At 40.2% G+C, this 18,858-nt stretch overlaps 2 protein-coding genes across 2 annotated transcripts in view; one reads left to right on the top strand and one right to left on the bottom strand.

Moving 5' to 3' along the window:
• The window catches only part of LOC143026998 (corrinoid adenosyltransferase MMAB-like), a 38,911-nt gene extending 30,826 nt beyond the window's left edge, over positions 1-8,085 (bottom strand). Inside the window, exons 1-2 of the mRNA XM_076187816.1 lie at positions 7,872-8,085; positions 5,015-5,155 (exon numbers count right to left, since the gene is read on the bottom strand). Of these exons, the coding sequence (XP_076043931.1) occupies positions 5,015-5,155; positions 7,872-7,966 (236 nt within the window). The 5' untranslated portion in view covers positions 7,967-8,085. The remainder of the gene's footprint in view (positions 1-5,014; positions 5,156-7,871) is intronic.
• A 55-nt stretch (positions 8,086-8,140) lies between these two features.
• Positions 8,141-18,858, top strand: part of LOC143026997 (beta-secretase 1-like) — a 54,098-nt gene continuing 43,380 nt past the window's right edge. Inside the window, exon 1 of the mRNA XM_076187815.1 lies at positions 8,141-8,375. The gene's annotated coding sequence lies outside the window, so the exon portion shown is untranslated. The remainder of the gene's footprint in view (positions 8,376-18,858) is intronic.

The raw sequence follows: 18,858 nt of genomic DNA on the forward strand, positions 1-18,858 counted from the left end.
AGCGAGTAAATGCCTTGGTGGTTTAAAGAGTGTAATGAGAAATAGACATTTGGGAATGGATGCGAAGAGGAGACTGTATGAAGGAGTGATTGTGCCAACAGCACTGTATGGGGCAGAAACGTGGAACATAAGAGAAGAAGAGAGAAGGAGTTTGAATGTGTTTGAGATGAGGTGTCTGAGAAGTATGGTGGGGGTTACTAGGCTAGATAGAGTGAGAAATGAGGAGGTGAGGAGGAGAACAGGGGTGAAAAAGGATTTGGGAGAGAGGGTTGATGAAAGAATATTAGGATGGTTTGGACACATGGAAAGAATGAGTGAAGAAAGACTAGTAAAAGAGGTATGGAAGGCAGATGTGGAGGGAGTGAACATGAGGGGACGTCCTAGGATGAGGTGGATGGATGGGGTGAAGGGGGCTTTGGGGAAGAGGGGAATGTCTGTTGAGGAAGGAAGGGAGAGGACGGAAGACAGAGGTGAGTGGAAAATGGTTGTATATGGATGATATTGTGACTGCATGAGGAGGAATGGGCGGGAGGATGGGGGGGTAGTATGTGTGAGTAAATTTTGACGCAGCCCGAAGGGATTTCTCCCCGTCCTCCCTTTATATGCAAAGGGGGACGGAGAGGGGGGGTCGCCGATTAAATGAAGCGGCCTTGCTGTGGATGTACTGTGTCTTGCGACACTGCTTCTGACCCAGGGCGGTGGGCAGGGTTCAGGGATGACCCGTCATCCAGGAGGTGCTCAGATGAGAGGAAGGGTGGGAGGGGTGTGGAGTGTATTTAGGGATGAAATGGGTGGGAGTGTTTTTTATGCCTTTCCCTTTGTGGCTACCTCCCTTGGAAGGGGGAAAAAGCCTTGGTATATGTATGTATGTATGTAAACAAGTCTTCAAGAAAGACTACCAAACTCAACATTCCAATGAGAACAACCAGACATAAGCCTCACGGAAAAAAAGGACCATACTGACACACCTGTGCTTAAAACACATTCCAGTGTTAAAACAGTACCAACACAGAATAGGCTTGACAACAGATTCATACTGCCCTAGATGCAACTACCACACAGGTCACAGAACACCTTAAACTACAATGCCCCCACACTAACAATCCCTTAACCACAACACAATACAGTATATCTTCTTCTACATTACTATGGTCATAATAATTATGGTCCTGTATGTAAGCTGACCCCATCCTCTATGAATACTAAATATCCCCCTATATTTCAGGCATGTGTGTGGGGTCTGGGAAAAAAAAAAGAGGAAAGTTGCAAGGAAGTAAAGCAATCAAGCAGGGAGTGGGTATGGGAGTGGGTAGTCCTCCCTCCCATGGTTTGGAGGACTGTTGTTTTCACAAATGAATTAAGTTCTCATGCATTGAATATCAATCCAGAACACCAAAGAATTAATATGAGTAACAGTTACAAGACTATACATGTGCTGATTTTTTTCTGCCTATTTATCTATATACCAAGAGCTTTTTCCCCCCTTATAAGGGAGGTAGCCAAGTCAAAAGCACATACCTACTCCAATCCATTCTACTCCCATCCACCTCCCTTTCCCCCCTCTCATCTTAGATCCTCATGGATGATGGGTCATCTATCCTGCCATTGCACAGGGTCAGAACAATGTAGCAAGACACAGTACACCCACAGCAAGGACACTTCCCATAATTGGCAACCCTTCCTCTCTGTCCCCTAGAGAATCTAGAGAGCAACTACAAAGATGGCCCTAACACTACACAAACTGTCATATGAAGACAGACTGCCAAAACTAGAATTACCGACTCTGGAACAAAGACAAGAAAAAGGTGACTTGTTGACCATCTCCAGAATTATGAGAGGTATAGAAGTCCTTGATAGAGAAGACTTACTAAATTGGGATAAGAGAAACACAAGAGGACATGGAAAGAAGCTCAAAAAGGATAGTTATAGAAGAGACCTGAAAAAGAACAGCTTTCCCCACAGAATGGTGGATGTATGGAACATATTAGACGAAACAACAGTGTGTGCAAAAACAATACAAGAATTTAAGAGCAAATTAGATGTGGTGATATACAGAGATGTAAACTTTTCCTCTCTGCCCCTCTTAAATTCCAAGTTTCGTTTCTGCCTCATACAATGCTGTTGGCACAATCACCTCTTCATACAATCTCCTCTTTGCATCCATTCCTAGATGCCTATTTCTCATAACACATTTTTGTCCCCCAAGGCATTTACTTGCTTCTATCAATCTACAATTTACCTCCAACTCCATTCCTCCCATTCCTGCCACATGCGACCCCAAATATCTAAAGCTATCCACTTCCTCCAGCCTCTCTCTATTTAGACTGCCATCCTCTATCCTTGTACTTATACATCTCATCACCTTGTTTTTACCCACATTTACTTTCAGCTTTTCAAAGTTTCAAAATTCAAAGATGAGGTACAAGTAGCTCTGAAAATTATGTGAGCAAATAAGGCACCTGGGCTAGATAGGTGTCATGTGGAGTATCTGAAGAAGGAAGGTACAATAATAGTGGACTGTGTGGTGAGGTTGTTTAATACATGTCTAAAGGAGGGTAATGTGCCAGAGGAATGGAGGAATGCCAGTATAGTTTTGCTTTACAAGGGAAAAGGGGACAAATGTGAGTGTAGTAGATTCAGAGAAATCAGTTTGATAAATGTAGTTTGGAAGGCTTATGGGAGGGTTTTAAATGAGAGGATTAGGAGAGGACAGGAGAAGTAATTGATGAGGAAGAGTTTGGGTTTATGAAAGGTAGGGGTTGTGTGGATCAGATTTTTGTGGTATAGCAGATGTGTGAGAAAGTTTTAGGAAAAGGTAAGGAGGTTTTTAGGGGCTTTATGTATTTGGAAAAGGCTTATGACTGGGTAGACAGGAAGGACTGTGGGAGGTTTTCCAGATATATGGGATTGGAGTAAAGCTGTTAAGGGCAGTCAAGAGTTTTTATGACAATACTAGAACCTGTGCTGGAATGGAAAATGGAGACAGTGAGTGGTTTGAGGAAAAGGTGGGGCTGCATCAGGGACATGTCATGTCACCATGGCTGTTCAATGCGTACATGAATGGGGTGGTGCATTGGGTAAAGATGAGGGTACTGGGCAGAGGACTGGAGATGGTTAAAGAAAATGGAGAAAAGTGGAAGGTGGGCCAGTTGATGTTTGCTGATGACACTGTGCTTGTGACAGGGTCAGAGGAGGGATTAAGGGAGTTAGTGACAGTATGGGAAGGCATGTGATACTAGAAAGTTTTTTTCTTAAATACATACAATTTCATGGACACATGGGAATTTCACAGGTCTGTATTTTCTATTTGTAGATAACTTTCTTTGACAATTTACTCCTACTTTTTCACATTGGGACAGACAACTGGCAATTCTTCCCTATAGATGTATATATGGAATAGCTTAGAAGGTGATATAACCCAAGCTCAAACAATATACAGGTTAAAATCTAAATATGATAATTGGAAATCAAAGATATAGATTAAGTTGGAGCCGTACATGAATTTGAGTCTAGAAACTTAGAGAATAGGAGACAGAACCCAATGAGCATTGCTCTTTTCCTGTATACTACAATTAGGTAAATACATACATACACACATCAATGGCTTTTCCCCCCTTACAAGGGAGGTAGCCACTGTATGGGGTAGAAACATGGAACATAAGAGAGGAAGAGAGGAGGAGTTTGAATGTGTTTGAGATGAGGTGTTTGAGAAGTAAGATATGGGTTACTAGGCTGGATAGAGTGAGAAACGAGGAGGTGAGGAGGAGAATGGGGTGGAAAGGGAGTTGGGAGATGGTATTGATGAAAGAGTATTGGGATGGTTTGGACACATGGTAAGAATGAATGAAGAAATATTAGTAAAAGAGGTGTGGAAGGCAGAGGGGAGTGAATGTGAGGGGCCGACCAAGGATGAGATGGATGGATGGGGTAAAAGGGGCATTGGGAGAGAGGAGAATGTCTGTTGAGGAAGGACAAGAGAAGATGGTGGGGGATGTGGGGTAAATGTGGAAAAATAATTTGACACAGCCTGAAGGGATTTCTCCCTCATCTTGTTTTTTTCTGCATGAGGGGATAGAGAGGGGGGGTTGCCAATTTAATGAAGTGGCCCTGCTGTGGATGTGATGTGTCTTGCGACACTGCTTCTGACCCAGGGCAGTGGGCGAGATGCAGGGATGATGCGCCAAGATAAGAGGGACGGAAGGGGGGGAGTGGGAGGGGAGTATGTGGGGATGGAATGGGTGGGAGTGGATTTTATGCCCTTGCTTTTTGGCTGCCTTCCTTGTGAGGGGGAAAAAGCCTTTGGTATACTTTTTGTATATTGTCATCAATAACCAGTGCTTCCATCCTTGGGGACAATATCACACTGATAAGAAGGAATCATAGAAATGGCACAGGAGAGATTTAATGAGGGTGACAAAAAGAATGAGTTGTAAAAGTTGAAAGTGAACAACTTTCTTCTTGGTCTACAAATTAGTCTTCAATCATATTCCTTTCTAATTCATGTTTTTTTTTTCAACATGATTTAAGCAATACTAAAACTTAATCAAGATCTACTTATATAACCTAGATTTTAAAGATGCCATTTCCAATTATATTTAAGAATTCCTATCATCTTATAAACAATTAATGCATAAAAAATTGCATGAGAATGTGTACTGGGAGTCCTCAGTTTATGATGGTCTTGACTTCCACCATTTTGTGGTTATGAAGCTGGCAGTGCTTGTCCCTGTACATTTCCCTCTTTTTTTTCTAATCTATAATACAAAGAAATCATTGGTGAGTGCAGTGGCGAGATACTGAGGAAGAAGGCACTATTTTGGATTACTAATAATCATTTGCTTTCTTGTCTGTGTTACTTTTCTGGAAATTTGCTCTTCATTATGACTCCCAAGCATAGGGCAGACTCTTCTGATGGCAGTGCATTGAAGAAAAGGAAAGCAATCACCAGGGAAGGTAACTGTGTAGGAACAGAACTCCATTGTAACTTGAGGACCCCCTGCATAATATGACTTACCCAATATGTGAAGACAACTCATCTGTTGCCCCTAAAGCTTCAAATGCTGTATCAGACTTAGGCCGTCTTTCACCTGTATAGAGACTCGATGTTCCTTTATCTCCTGTCCGTGTATATATTCTAAAGCCATTCACATCATCACTGCAAAGCAAATTGAAATGTAAATTCATAATCTGTTGGTCATAAAGAATTCACATTTCACAAAGAAAAGTCTACATAAGTAAATTATTAGCTTTCAATGAATACAAAAGATATCTATTTTGCATAAGATTTCATTGAGCTAAATCTCTAATGACATAAAAAAAGCTAACAACAGAATAGCAGACCATCCTCAAGTAATTTATTTATTTTTTTAATAATAGTAATCAAAATAAAAACAAACTTTGGTCTCTTTCTATAAAAAATTCCAACTCTTCAGAAATTAAATGATTCCAAATGAGACTAATACTATTTGAGAGATGATATGATCTAGAATGGAAAATTGTAAATGATGAACATAAACTGCAAAACATTATGAGAATGGCAACAAAATTCCAACAGTAAGTACACATCCCACAGAACACAAATTTAATCAATTCCTAGAGGCTGCTTGAGGTCTATAAGTCCGAGTTCCAAAGCTGAAGTTTTGTCTGAATTTCAACATATACAGTACACTAATATAATTATTTCTTACAATTTCCTTCCTTGAAAATGGTTAATCATCTGGGATACTATCTTTCAGTCAAACCATATGTGTAGATGCTGTGCTATATGATATAACCATTTTTGTGTTTGAGTTCAAAGATTTTTTAATTCATAGCTGTTTGACCTCTGAAGGAGTGTTCAAGTCCCAAATCATTTCTGTACATACATACACCCATTCCTCAATTCAACAGACAAAAGAAGGGGTGGGGGACATCAGTCTGATAAATATAATAAATTTAATATATTTATTGTGACTTAACATCAGATTTACCAAGGACTGTGATATACCATGATTGTATAGTTGGGGGACTCAAATTTATTCTAAGTCACTGGATTTTCTCTGTGCTCCTAATATATATATATCAAAAGCTGAGTGTATACTAACAGGCACTTTCCCACTTATAAGTGGGATGGCCTAGTCAAAGTATATGCCAACCCTTCACCAGTACCACACCCATCCAAACCCTATTTATTGTCCTTACTATCCTAGCTCCTTATGAATGAAGGGTCATCCCTTTCTCCTGTTCAGTGTTTGAGTCAGAGGACACTGTTGTACGGCACTGTGCCATAGCAGGGCCTACCATCTGAGACTGGTTTACCCTCACCATTTCATTACACCATGGCCCTTCCACCTCATGAACTAAAAAAATTACAGAGCAGACAACAAGAAATCCATTTGGGCCATGTCAGGTTTTCATCCATTCGCAACCACTCTCCACACACACTTATCTTTTGCCTCTTTCTGTGTTCAACAGACATTCCTCTTGTACCCAATAATCCTTTTATCCTGTTGATACCCCTCATTCCCAGTCTTCCCTTCAAGTTTACTCCATCTATCTCCACCTTCTACAAACTTTTTACTTGTCTTTCTATTCTCATTCTTTACCTTTGCCCAAATTATGCCAGTACTTTTTCTCAACCTAATATGTAAGTCCTCTTTTTACTCCTGCTCTATGTCTCACCTCGTTTCTCACTCTGTACATCCTTATAACCCCCTACCATATATCTTGAGCTTTTCATCACATATATATTACAGGTTTTCCCTTCTGCCACCTTTAAATTCTAAGTCTCTGCTCCATACAGGGTCATGGGCAAAATCACCTTTTTTTAATATCTTCTCTTTATTATTCATAGATACCTTATGATACTTTTCTTTCCCCAAAAAATTTACTTGTTTCCTTTACCTTATAATTTATCTCAACTCTTACTCCATTCCTAGTTTCATACAACCCTACTTAAAACTCTCTACTTTCTCCAGCCTCTCTCCTTTTAAACTCACCTCCAACTTACTGCCACCTCTCTCCCACATTTACTTTCAACTTTCTTCTCTCACATACCCTCCCAAATTCTCCCAATATTTCAGTCCCACCTTTAGCTCAACTACAAGTACAGTGTGATCCACAAAAAATAATTGGATCACCTCCCACCTCCTTCTAGCTCCAAAGACCAAACCCATGCCTATCACCCTTGCATTTAACATTAACATTTAACATTATAATGTTAACATTAGTAGAGCTAGTGTAGGGATAGGGAATAGAAAGAGTGAAAGGCTTGAGATTATGGTAATGGTATGCCAAGGTTGTATAATGTCACCATGGATGTTCAACATGGACTGGTGATGTGAGAAGTTAATGATTTGCTTCTCACATCACCAGTCCATGTTGAACATCCATGGTGACATTATACAACCTTGACACACCATTACCATAATCTCAAGCCTTTCACTCTTTCTATTCCCTATCCCTACACTAGCTCCACTAATGTTAACATTGCTACTACCCTTAACAGACTCCCCTATCCCATAGATCCAAAACACATCTTAAATACTTTTGTTAACTCTCATACACCTCAAAATACACAAAACAAAAGACATCAATTACCCTCCTCCTTTCCTAAACCCGCACAGTTCTCCCCAATTACTCCCTCTATTCCCTTTTAATCCTCACAATTAACAAGCTCCCATACGCCTGGCATGGGTGGTTACATAACAATATCGTTTCAATGTAGTAGGAACAGTTTTCTCGTGATTCCGAATCTCTCTCTAAAAACTCATATCATATGGCATTACACTATATGTTATTCATCATATGTAACCAAGCTGTTTTGGATGTCAGTAATAATATGTATTTGCAATTAGTATGAATATAGTCACATATATCATAATCATATTTACCTGCGACATCTTAACGATGATGAAAGATATAAAGTATGAGGTGATAATATAAACCGACACCCAACAACTCTTGCTCCAGCAAAAGAGAAAGACATTTTCTCTAATGCTTTTATTTAGATTTTAGTATAAGATGCAACAGCACTGATTAAATAACATTCCCATTCACTAAACAACAATCGAACCGTGAGACACTGGTTGTTTACAATATCAGCTGTTTGTCAGAATGATGGAGATAAAAACTGTCGTATTATTTTTGTATAACTTAACTGTGTATAATCTATTGAACTATAACAAGAAGACAAGGATGTCTGCACACAATGAATGAATTTGTTTTAGAATTTGTTTACATATTAGAGATAATATATTTTGTGTTTTACTTATTTCAAACGTTAACTTAAACGAAAAATATATACAATCGGCATCAACTTGAATCAACAGCATTTTAAGATGGTCTTTACTCTTCATTAGTATACCGACGTCTGCATTTTATTTCTAAATGCAATTGTGAGTGCACGGATTTTGTATTTCCGGTTGTATGACATAGTTCTATCTAGACTACGATTTACTGGGTGTTTCTTATGTCTATAGCTAAATTAAACACGTTGCTCATACATATGCCCAATTACAAATGTAACACCTTAGGCTTATACCTTGAATACCTTGAGATTCGTTTCATCAGTTATCGAGATGGATCTTCAAAAAGGCCAGCCAGCTCTCTTCCCTCTATGGTCCAGTGTAGTAGGCTGTTGGATGTTGTACCTTGGGTATCCAGGTATGGGTGGTTGGTCTGGTCTCTGGAATCTTGGCCAACCATACATCCAAGTTTACATATTTCAATTACATGGGAGGTTAAGATTTTCTTCTTATAGTGCTCCCATCTCAACTCCAATCATAAGATATGGATTAATAAATATTTTCCAATTTCTATTTCCGCAGTTTCATCATCAATGTCTCCTTTCATTCACTTACTTACTTTTTAACCCATTCAACTCCGATGACAAGATGTCTTGTCATTTGGTCAAATAAAACAAAAAATCATAAAACACCAAAATGTTTGATCAAACACCAGAAAAATATGACGTCAATCCTCGCTTCGCTCGCAGCGAAGCGAGGACTGACGTCATATTTTTCTGGTGTTTGATCAAACATTTTGGTGTTTTATGATTTTTTGTTTTATTTGACCAAATGACAAGACATCTTGTCATCGGAGTAGAATGGGTTAAAAACACTGATCGAGTTTGTCCTTAAAGGCTCCTATGGTAGGGCCAAGTGGTGTTTAGGTCAATTTAAATGTAAAGAAGTGCTAAACCGATATGATATAGCAATAGAGAATTAGATATTAATTTTGTAAATAATAATGTATCAATGTAATAAGTTTTTATTGGCAGAAATCAGTAACCAAAAATTTGCTAAAAGTGATACTATAGCGACAACTCAGACATCAGTAAGCTTTAAAATGCCATGATTGTTTTTGGTATTTTTTTTTTTTTAGAAGTGCACATCTATAGGATATAGCAATAGAAAATTAAATATTAATTTTGTAAATTATAATACATCAATATAATAAATATTTTTCTTGGCAGAAATCAATAATAGAAAACATTGCTAAAAGCTATGTACAATCGAAGTTGTGTCAACTTCTTTAGAGGCCATATTTGTTTTGATAGGTTTGGAGATCAAAGACAGTGACAACCCTGATGGCCTCAAGAATTGTAGGTATTGCATTACTAAATGCAGGTTAGGTTAGATAGGTTAGAATAGACAAATTTATCATACTTTAATTTCTTCAACCTACGCATCTACCGTAACAAAGATGGTATCTCAAGCAGTGGAAGTGGCTACATTTGTTTGTGTATAGCTTTTAACAACTTTTTCTGTTGTTGATTTCTGCCAAGAATAATGTATATTACATTCATGTATTATAATTTACAAAATCAATATCTAATTTTCTGTTGGTATATTGCATAGTTATGCACTTCTAAAAATTTACTTTGTTTTTGTTAGTTGTGGAAAACAAACAAATGGAAGACAAATAAATTGGTCTAGTCTAACCTATCTAAACCTAACCTCCTATGGGGTATGCATTTAGCATCCCTAAAGGTTATCAGGGTCATCGTAATCATGGAATGATGTGATTGTATGGCAAATCTAAAGATGTGCACATCTAAACAATATAGTGGTAGAAAATTTTATATTTTGTAAATTATGATACATCAATGTAATATATGTGTTTATTGGCAGAAGTCAATAACAAAAAAAGTTGTTAAAAGCGATGCAATAGCAACAACTTGCACATTGGCAAACTTCAAGATACCATGTTTGTTTTTGTTTATTGTGGAAGACAAACTAAGGGAAGTCTAATAAATTAGTCTAGTCTAACCTAACCTCCTATGGGGGTATGCATTTAGCATACCTAGAGGTCATCAGGGTTGTCATAGTCAGGGAATGATATGATCATATGGAACTGGACAGATGACGCAAACATGGCATTTTGAAGCTCGAGTCACAGCTCAGTTCAGTAGTGTATCAGTTTAGCAATGTTTTTTTGTTATTGATTTCCACCAAGAAAAACAGGTATTATGTTCATGTACTTTAAATTACCAAATTAATATTTGATTTTATATTGATATATCGTTTAAGTGTGCACTTCCTTAGTAACATCAATTGTTCAGGACTGGAGAGATGACATAAACATGGCATCTTGAAGCTGACATCACAGCTCTTTTCAGTAGTGTATTGCTTTAAGCAATTTTTTTTTTTTTTTTTCTGCCAAGAAAAATAGCTATTATGTTGATGTATTAATATTTACCAAATTAATATTTAATTTTGTATTGGTATTTTTTGTAGATGTGCACTTCCTTAGTAATACCAGAGTTTGAAGGTGTTGAGCGATATACCACTCATGTTCCTGAATTTTGCTGGGATGTAGTTGAAGAGTTGTGTTCTATTGTAAGTGAAATTGTGGTGTGTCAAGGTCCTAATTTTTGTAGATGTTCCCAGGGTGGTCTTGGGATAACAGCCTTTGTCTTCTTGGGTGGGTCTTTTCTGTGATGTTAACATTAGAGACCCTGTTTTCTAAAATCTTTTAAGTATAGATAATGATGTACCTTTCTCTGTGCTCTTGGAGGGAGTATGGATGTAGTTTTACAAGACTCTCAATGGCTAAGGTGTTGTATACCTTGGATCTTGCTTGTGAGGGATTGCTGTAGGCATTCCAGCTCTGTTGTTTCTGAATATTTTTGGGGGGATACCAGAGTTGGTGGGGGAAAAGAATACTGCCACCAAGTTTTCCCACTTGGATCGTAAGAGGCGAGAAGAAAGGGACGGGGAGAGGGACTAGGCATCCTTCTCCCTGTAGCCCCAAGGGGCAACTTCCTAAATCGAAAAGAAAAGGCATAAGGGGTGCTGGCGGGCCTCGGGCCAGCACCCTAAGGTTTGGGTCTTTTAATGTGCGTGGATGTGGTACAGATGAGAGTAAAAGGGAAGAGATAGGTAGTATGTTTGTGAGAAGAAAGTTGGATGTGTTGGCTTTGAGTGAAACTAAGTTGAAAGGGAAGGGTGAGTGTATGTTTGGGAGTGTAAGTGGGAGGTTATCAGGAGTGAAGAGAGGGCGAGGGAGGGAAGGGGTGGCTATTCTAGTAAGTGAGGAGATAGGTAAAGGGGTAGTGGAGTGGAAAGAGGTTTCCTCAAGGATAATGTGGATGAAGGTGAAACTGGGAAAGGAGATGTGGGTCTTTGTAAGTGCATATGGGCCGGGCAGTGAGAAGAGCATGGAAGAAAGGGAGGCCTTTTGGATAGATTTAAGTGAGTGCATAGAGGGTTTAGGAAGAAATGTCAATGTAATAGTACTGGGAGACCTTAATGCTAGAGTGGGAAATGGTCCAATCGATGGAGTGGTTGGGAAGTGTGGAGTTCCAGGAAAGAATCGTAGTGGAGAGTTGATGGTGGAAATGTGTCTAGAAAGAGAGTTGATGATAGCAAATACAGTGTTTCGGAAGAAAGTCAAGCATAAGTACACATGGGAGAGGGTGGTGGAGAGAAGGGTGGTAGATAGACCTTTAATGGATTATGTAGTGGTAAATAGGATTATGATAGGAAGAGTTAAGGATGTACATGTGCTAAGGGGAGAGGGTGGGGGAATATCAGATCATTTTTTGGTGGAAGGTAAGTTGAGAGTGGAGGATAGATGGAGAAGGAGGAAAGGGACAAAAGGTAGGGAGGTTCTTAGAGTGAACTCCTTGAATGAAAAGGAAAAGGAGAAGGAGTACGAAAAGAAGCTGAAGGAGGAGTGGGAGGGAGTAAAGGATAGAGCAGAGATGGGTGTGGAGGAGGAATGGGGATGGTTCAAGGAGGGAGTCTTAAAGTGTGCAAGGATGGTGTGTGGAACAAGAAGGACAGGGGGAAATAGAAGAAAGGGTAGTGAATGGTGGGATGAGGAAACAAAGAAGGTTGTAGAAGAGAAGAAGCGAGCATTCACAGATTGGTTACAAAAGAGGACAGGGGAGTCATATGAGACGTACAAAGAAAAGAAAAGAGAAGTAAAGCAAAAGGTAAAGGAGGCAAAGAGGAGAGCAGATGTGAAATGGGGTAGGAGTATGACAGAAAATTTTGAAAGTAATAAAAAGATGTTTTGGAAAGAAATTAAGAGAGGAAGAGGAGGCGAATCAAGTAGGGAAGAAAAGGTAAAAGGTACAGATGGAGAGTTGATAATGGAAGAGATGGCAGTGAGGGGAAGATGGGCAGAATATTTTAGGGAGTTGCTGAATGTGAAGGAGGATAGGGAAGGAAAGATAGCTGCAGTGGGAAATACGAAGAAAATGAGAGTGATGAGTGAGGAGAATGGAGGAGAAATAAGGAAGGATGAGGTGAAGGCAGTTGTAAAGATGATGAAAGCAGGTAAGGCACCTGGTCTGGATGGATGTCATGCAGAATGTCTGAAAAAGGGAGGTTCAGTGATGGTGGACTGGTTGGCAAGATTATTCAATGTTTGCTGGAGAGAGGGTAGAGTACCGGAGGACTGGAGTAGTGCCTGTATAGTTCCTCTTTACAAGGGAAAAGGGGACAAGTGTGAATGTAGTAATTTCAGAGGGATTAGCCTGTTGAGTATAGTAGGGAAGGCTTATGGGAGAATCTTAATTGAGAGGATTAGGAGAGGAACAGAAGGAGTAATTGGTGAGGAACAGTGTGGTTTTAGGACTGGTAGAGGTTGTGTAGATCAGATCTTTGTGGTAAGACATATATGTGAGAAAGCTATAGGAAAGGGGAAGGATGTTTTTTTGGCTTTTATGGATCTGGAAAAGGCTTATGATAGGGTAGACAGAAAGGCACTGTGGGAGGTTATGCAGATTTATGGGATAAGAGGAAAGCTTTTGGGAGCTGTCAAGAGTTTTTATGTGAGTAGTAGAGCATGTGTTAGGATTAGAAATGGAGAGAGTGAGTGGTTTGAAGTAAAGGTGGGACTTCGTCAAGGATGCGTTATGTCGCCCTGGCTGTTCAACTTATACATGGATGGGGTGGTGCGAGAGGTGAATGCTAGGGTAGTGAGTCAGGGATTGGAGATGGTTAAAGAAAATGGAGAAAAGTGGGAGGTGAGCCAGCTGTTGTTTGCGGACGACACTGCGCTTGTGGCAGGGTCAGAGGAGGGATTGAGGAAGCTGGTGGCAGAGTTTGGGAGAGTATGTGATAGAAGAAAGCTAAAGATAAATGTGGGTAAAAATAAGGTGATGAGATGTACAAGGGGTGAAAGTGGCAGTAGACTGGAAGTGAACATTAAGGGAGAGCGACTGGAGGAAGTGGATAGTTTTAGATACTTGGGTGCAAGTGTAGCAGGAAAAGGTGGAGTGAAGGTGGAGGTAGAATGTAGATTGAGAGAAGCAAGTAAATGCCTTGGTGGTTTAAAGAGTGTAATGAGAAATAGACATTTGGGAATAGATGCGAAGAGGAGACTGTATGAAGGAGTGATTGTGCCAACAGCACTGTATGGGGCAGAAACGTGGAACATAAGAGAAGAAGAGAGAAGGAGTTTGAATGTGTTTGAGATGAGGTGTCTGAGAAGTATGGCGGGGGTTACTAGGCTAGATAGAGTGAGAAATGAGGAGGTGAGGAGGAGAACAGGGGTGAAAAAGGATTTGGGAGAGAGGGTTGATGAAAGAATATTAGGATGGTTTGGACACATGGAAAGAATGAGTGAAGAAAGACTAGTAAAAGAGGTATGGAAGGCAGATGTGGAAGGAGTGAACATGAGGGGACGTCCTAGGATGAGGTGGATGGATGGGGTGAAGGGGGCTTTGGGGAAGAGGGGAATGTCTGTTGAGGAAGGAAGGGAGAGGACGGAAGACAGAGGTGAATGGAGAATGGTTGTATATGGATGATGTTGTGATTGCATGAGGAGGAATGGGCGGGGTAGTATGTGTGAGTAAATTTTGACGCAGCCCGAAGGGATTTCTCCCCGTCCTCTCCTTATATGCAAAGGGGGACGTAGAGGGGGGGTCGCCGATTAACGGCGTTGCTGTGGATGTACTGTGTCTTGCGACACTGCTTCTGACCCAGGGCGGTGGGCGGGGTGCAGGGATGACCCGTCATCCAGGAGGTGCTCAGATGAGAGGAAGGGTGGGAGGGGTGTGGAGTGTATTTGGGGATGAAATGGGTGGGAGTGTTTTTATGCCTTTCCCTTTTTGGCTACCTCCCTTGGAAGGGGGAAAAAGCCTTGGTATATGTATGTATGTACCAGAGTTGGCAGCAGTATTCAAGATGGGGTAGCACTAATTATTTCCATAGAGTTAGCTTGCACTCTTCACTTCTTGTATGGAAAGTCCATAGGATCCAGTCTGATAGCTGCCATGCTTTTGACATTATTTTTGTGATGTGGTGTGTGAGAAAGTGACATCTTTACTTATGTTTACCCCTGGGTCTTTTACAACCTCCTTAGCCTCAATATCTTTCTGGCCACAAATATATTTTGTTGAGTGTGTAAAGTTTTCTCTATTGCAAAGTTTTCTGCATTGCTTCTGACTCAAGGCAGTGGATGAGATACAGGGATGACCCATCATCCAGGAGGAGCTAAGAAAAGAGGGAGGGAGGGGTGGTGAATGGGAGTGGAGTATGTGGGGATGAAATTGGTGGAAATGAATTTATCCCTTTGACTTTGGCTACCTCCTTTGTAAGGAGGAAAAAGCCCCTAGTATATGTATGTGTAAAGTTGTCTAATTTCCCATACTGAATAAGCTTAAACTTCTCCCTGATAAGGGCCATGTTGTTTTTCTCTGCCCAATTCAGGATCGTATCCAAGTCTTGTTGTAATAACTGCACATCTTGTTGTGAGCGGATTTTCATGGATATCCTAGTGTCATCTGTGAAAGTTGTAATGGCTGAGTGTTTCTAATCTATGTCCCCAATCATGATTAAGAAGAGCAGGAGACCCAGCACTAAGCCCTGAGAGATTCTACTAATTACAATGCTAGTATCTGACAGTTCCCCCTGTACAACTATTTGTTGTTCTCTGTTGGAGAGGAAGCTATGTAGCCATTGTCCTAGTTTGCCACATATTTTGAGAGCTCTGATTTTGTGAATGAGAATTCTTTGGTCTATTTTATCAAAAGTTCTGGCAAAGTTGAGATAAATGATGTGTTTTCACTGTCTTGAATTTCCTGTTGTACTTTCTCACAGTATGTCAGCAGCTGTGAAAAGCAGGAACTTCCTTTTCTGAAGCCAAGCTGTCCATTGTTGAATGCTCCTATATCTTCCATGTAGCTGACAATTTTGGATTCATATTGGTCTTTCAATTATCTTTATGTGTGTTGTTAGCACCACTGGTTTATAGTTTTTTGCCAAAGCCTTGCTGCCTTCCTTAAAGATTGGTATAATTATACATGTGGCACTGAACTGGCTGCCTATGATTTTTCCCACTGTAGTTTCAGGGGAGAATTCAGTTGCCAATTAAGTGAAGCAGACTTGCTGTGGATGTACTGTCTTGCTGCATTGCTTCTGCTCCATACAGTGCTGTTGGCATAATCACTCCTTCATATAATCTCCTCTTAGCATCCATTCCCAAATGTCTATTTCTCATTATATTTTTTAGTCCCCCAAGGCATTTACTTGCTTCTCACAAGCTACATTCTACTTCCACCTCCACTCCTCCATTTCCCGCCACATTTGCACCAAAGTATCTAAAACTATCCATTTCCTCCAGTCTCTCTCCCTTAATACTCACTTCCAGTCTGCTGCCACTTTCTCCCCTTGTACATCTCATCACCTTACTTTTACCCACATTTATCATCAACTTCCTTCTTTTTCACACCTTCCCAAACTCCGTCACTAACTTCCTCAATCCCTCCTCTGATCGTGCTACAAATGTAGTGTTGTCAGCAAACAGTAACTGGCTTATCTCCCACTTTTCTCCATTTTCTTTAACCATCTCCAATCCCCAACTCATTACACTTGCATTTACCTCTTGCACCACCCCATCCATGTATAAATTGAACAGCTAAGGTGACATAACACATCCTTGTTGAAGTCCCACAAGCTCTACTATCATAAAAACTCTTGACTGCTCTTAAAAACTTTCCTTCTATCCCATATCTGCAATACCTTCCACAGTGCCTTCCTGTGTACCCTGTCATAAGCCTTTTTCAAATCCATAAAGGATCAAAAACCTTACCTTTTCCTAAAGCTTTCTCACATATCTGTCTTACCACAAAAATCTGATCCACGCAACCCCTACCTGTCCTAAACCCACACTGTTCCTCACCAATTACTCCTTCTGTTCCTCTCCTAATCCTCTCAATCAAAACCCTTCCATAAGTCTTCCCAACTACACTTAACAAACTGATCCCTTTGAAAGTAGTACATTCACACTTGTCCCCTTTTCCCATGTAAAGTGGAACTATATAGGCACTCCTCCAGTCCTCCAGCACTCTACCTTCTCTTAAACAAACATTGAATAACCTCACCAACTGGTCCATCATCAATGTACCTCATTTTTTTTAGACATTCTGCATGACGCTCGTCCAACCCAGGTGCTTTACCTGCTCTCATCTTCTTCACAACTGCTGTCAGTTCATCTTTCCTTATTTCTCCTCCATTTTCCTCACTCATCACTGTTATTTTCTTAGCACTTCCCACTGCAGCTACCTTTCCCTCCCTATCTTCCTTCACATTTAGCAATTCCTTAAAATATTCTACCAATCATCCTCTTACTGCTGTCTTTTTCATTATCATCTCTCCATCTGGACCTTTTACATTTTCTTCTCTACTTGATTCGCCTCCTTCCTCTTATAATTTCTTTCCAAAACATCTTTTTATTACTTTAGTAAATTTGTCATAATTTTACCCCATTTCACATCTGCTCTCCTCTTTGCCTCCTGTATTTTGTGCTTTACTTCTCTTTTCTTTGTACCGTTCATATGATTCTCTCATCCTATTTTGTAACCAATCTGTGAATGCTCATTTCGTCTCTTCTACAATTTTCTTTGCTTCCTCATCCCACCACCCACTACCCTTCCTTCTATTTCCTCCAATCCTCCTTGTTCCACACACCATCTTTGCACACCTTGTGACTCCCTCCTTGAAACATCCCCATTCTTACTCCACTCTTAGTTCTACTCTATCCTTCACTCCCTCCCACTCCTCAGTTTCTTCTTGTACTCCTCCTTTTCTTTCTCATTTAAGCATTTCACTTTAAGCACCTCCCTACCTTCTGTTTTTTCCTCTTTCTCCATCTATCCTCCACTCTCAACTTGCCTTTTACCAAAAAATTATCTGATATTCTCCCACTCTCTCCCCTTAGAACATGTACATCCTTAACTCTTCCTACAATTCTCCTGACTACCACTATATAGTCCACCCTTCCATCCACCACCCTCTCCCATGTGTACTTATGCTTGACTTTCTTTCTAGACATTGTATTTGCTATCATCAACCCTCTTTCAAGACACATCTCCATCAACTCTCCACTACAATTTTTTCTTGGAACTCCACACTTCCCAACCACTCCATCTATTGGTTCATTTCCTACCCTTGCATTAGGTCTCCCAATACCACCACATTGACATTTCTCCCTAAACCCTCTATGCATTCATTTAGATCTATCCAAAAAGCCTCCCTTTCCTCTACACTCTTCTCACTACCAGGCCCATATGCACATTTCCCTTCCCAGTTTCACCATCCACATTAACCTTGAAGAAACCTCCTTCGACTCCACCACACACTTACCTATCTCTTCACTTACTAGTAAAGCCACCCCTTCTCTCCCTCATCCTCTCTTCACAAGTAAAGCCATAAGAGGGTCTGGGAGGAGTTTTCCAACCAGTACCCTAAGGTTTGGGTCTTTTAATGTGCGTGGATATGGTACAGATGAGAGTAAAAGGGAAGAGATAGGTAGTATGTTTGTGAGAAGAAAAATGGGTGTGTTGGCATTGAGTGAAGCTAAGTGGAGAAGGAGGAGCAAATTTGAGTTTGGGGGTGTAGTTGGGATGATCTCAGGAGTGAATAATAATGATAATAATAGATAAACAAATGAGTAGAAAAAATGAATAAATGAAATTAAAAATAAAATAATTTTTATTCCAATTTGTTTAACCTCTAGGGCATTTAGCAAGTTTTGAGGTGCCACTTTATAGATAAGATTATGAAAATACAAAGAGCAGCAACCATTCATAGCTATGTAGATCATTTTAACAATTGTTGCCTTGGTTGCCCTGAGTTTCACTGGCTGAATATATGCAGACCCACTGTGGTTGGCAGCAGTCCTATAGATCTCTCCAGAAACAAAATTTGGACTGTTGTCTGTATTGTATTAATGTGGGACAATTTCAGTGTCACTGGCTGAAAGTAGTAAGGGGAGGGGAGCAATTGCCAGTTGTCATCTCTCCATAGTTGAGAAGATGAAAGAAATACAGTTAAAGATGATAGAGATCTTGGGCCCAGTCCTGAGAGTAATTGTCTACACTTCAAGGGCTGTACATCCAGCTGGAGGAGAGGGAGTTGATGG

Source organism: Oratosquilla oratoria, chromosome 7, assembly GCF_046742065.1.
Source record: "Oratosquilla oratoria isolate Oo_2021 chromosome 7, ASM4674206v1, whole genome shotgun sequence".
Lineage (NCBI taxonomy): Eukaryota > Metazoa > Arthropoda > Malacostraca > Stomatopoda > Squillidae > Oratosquilla > Oratosquilla oratoria.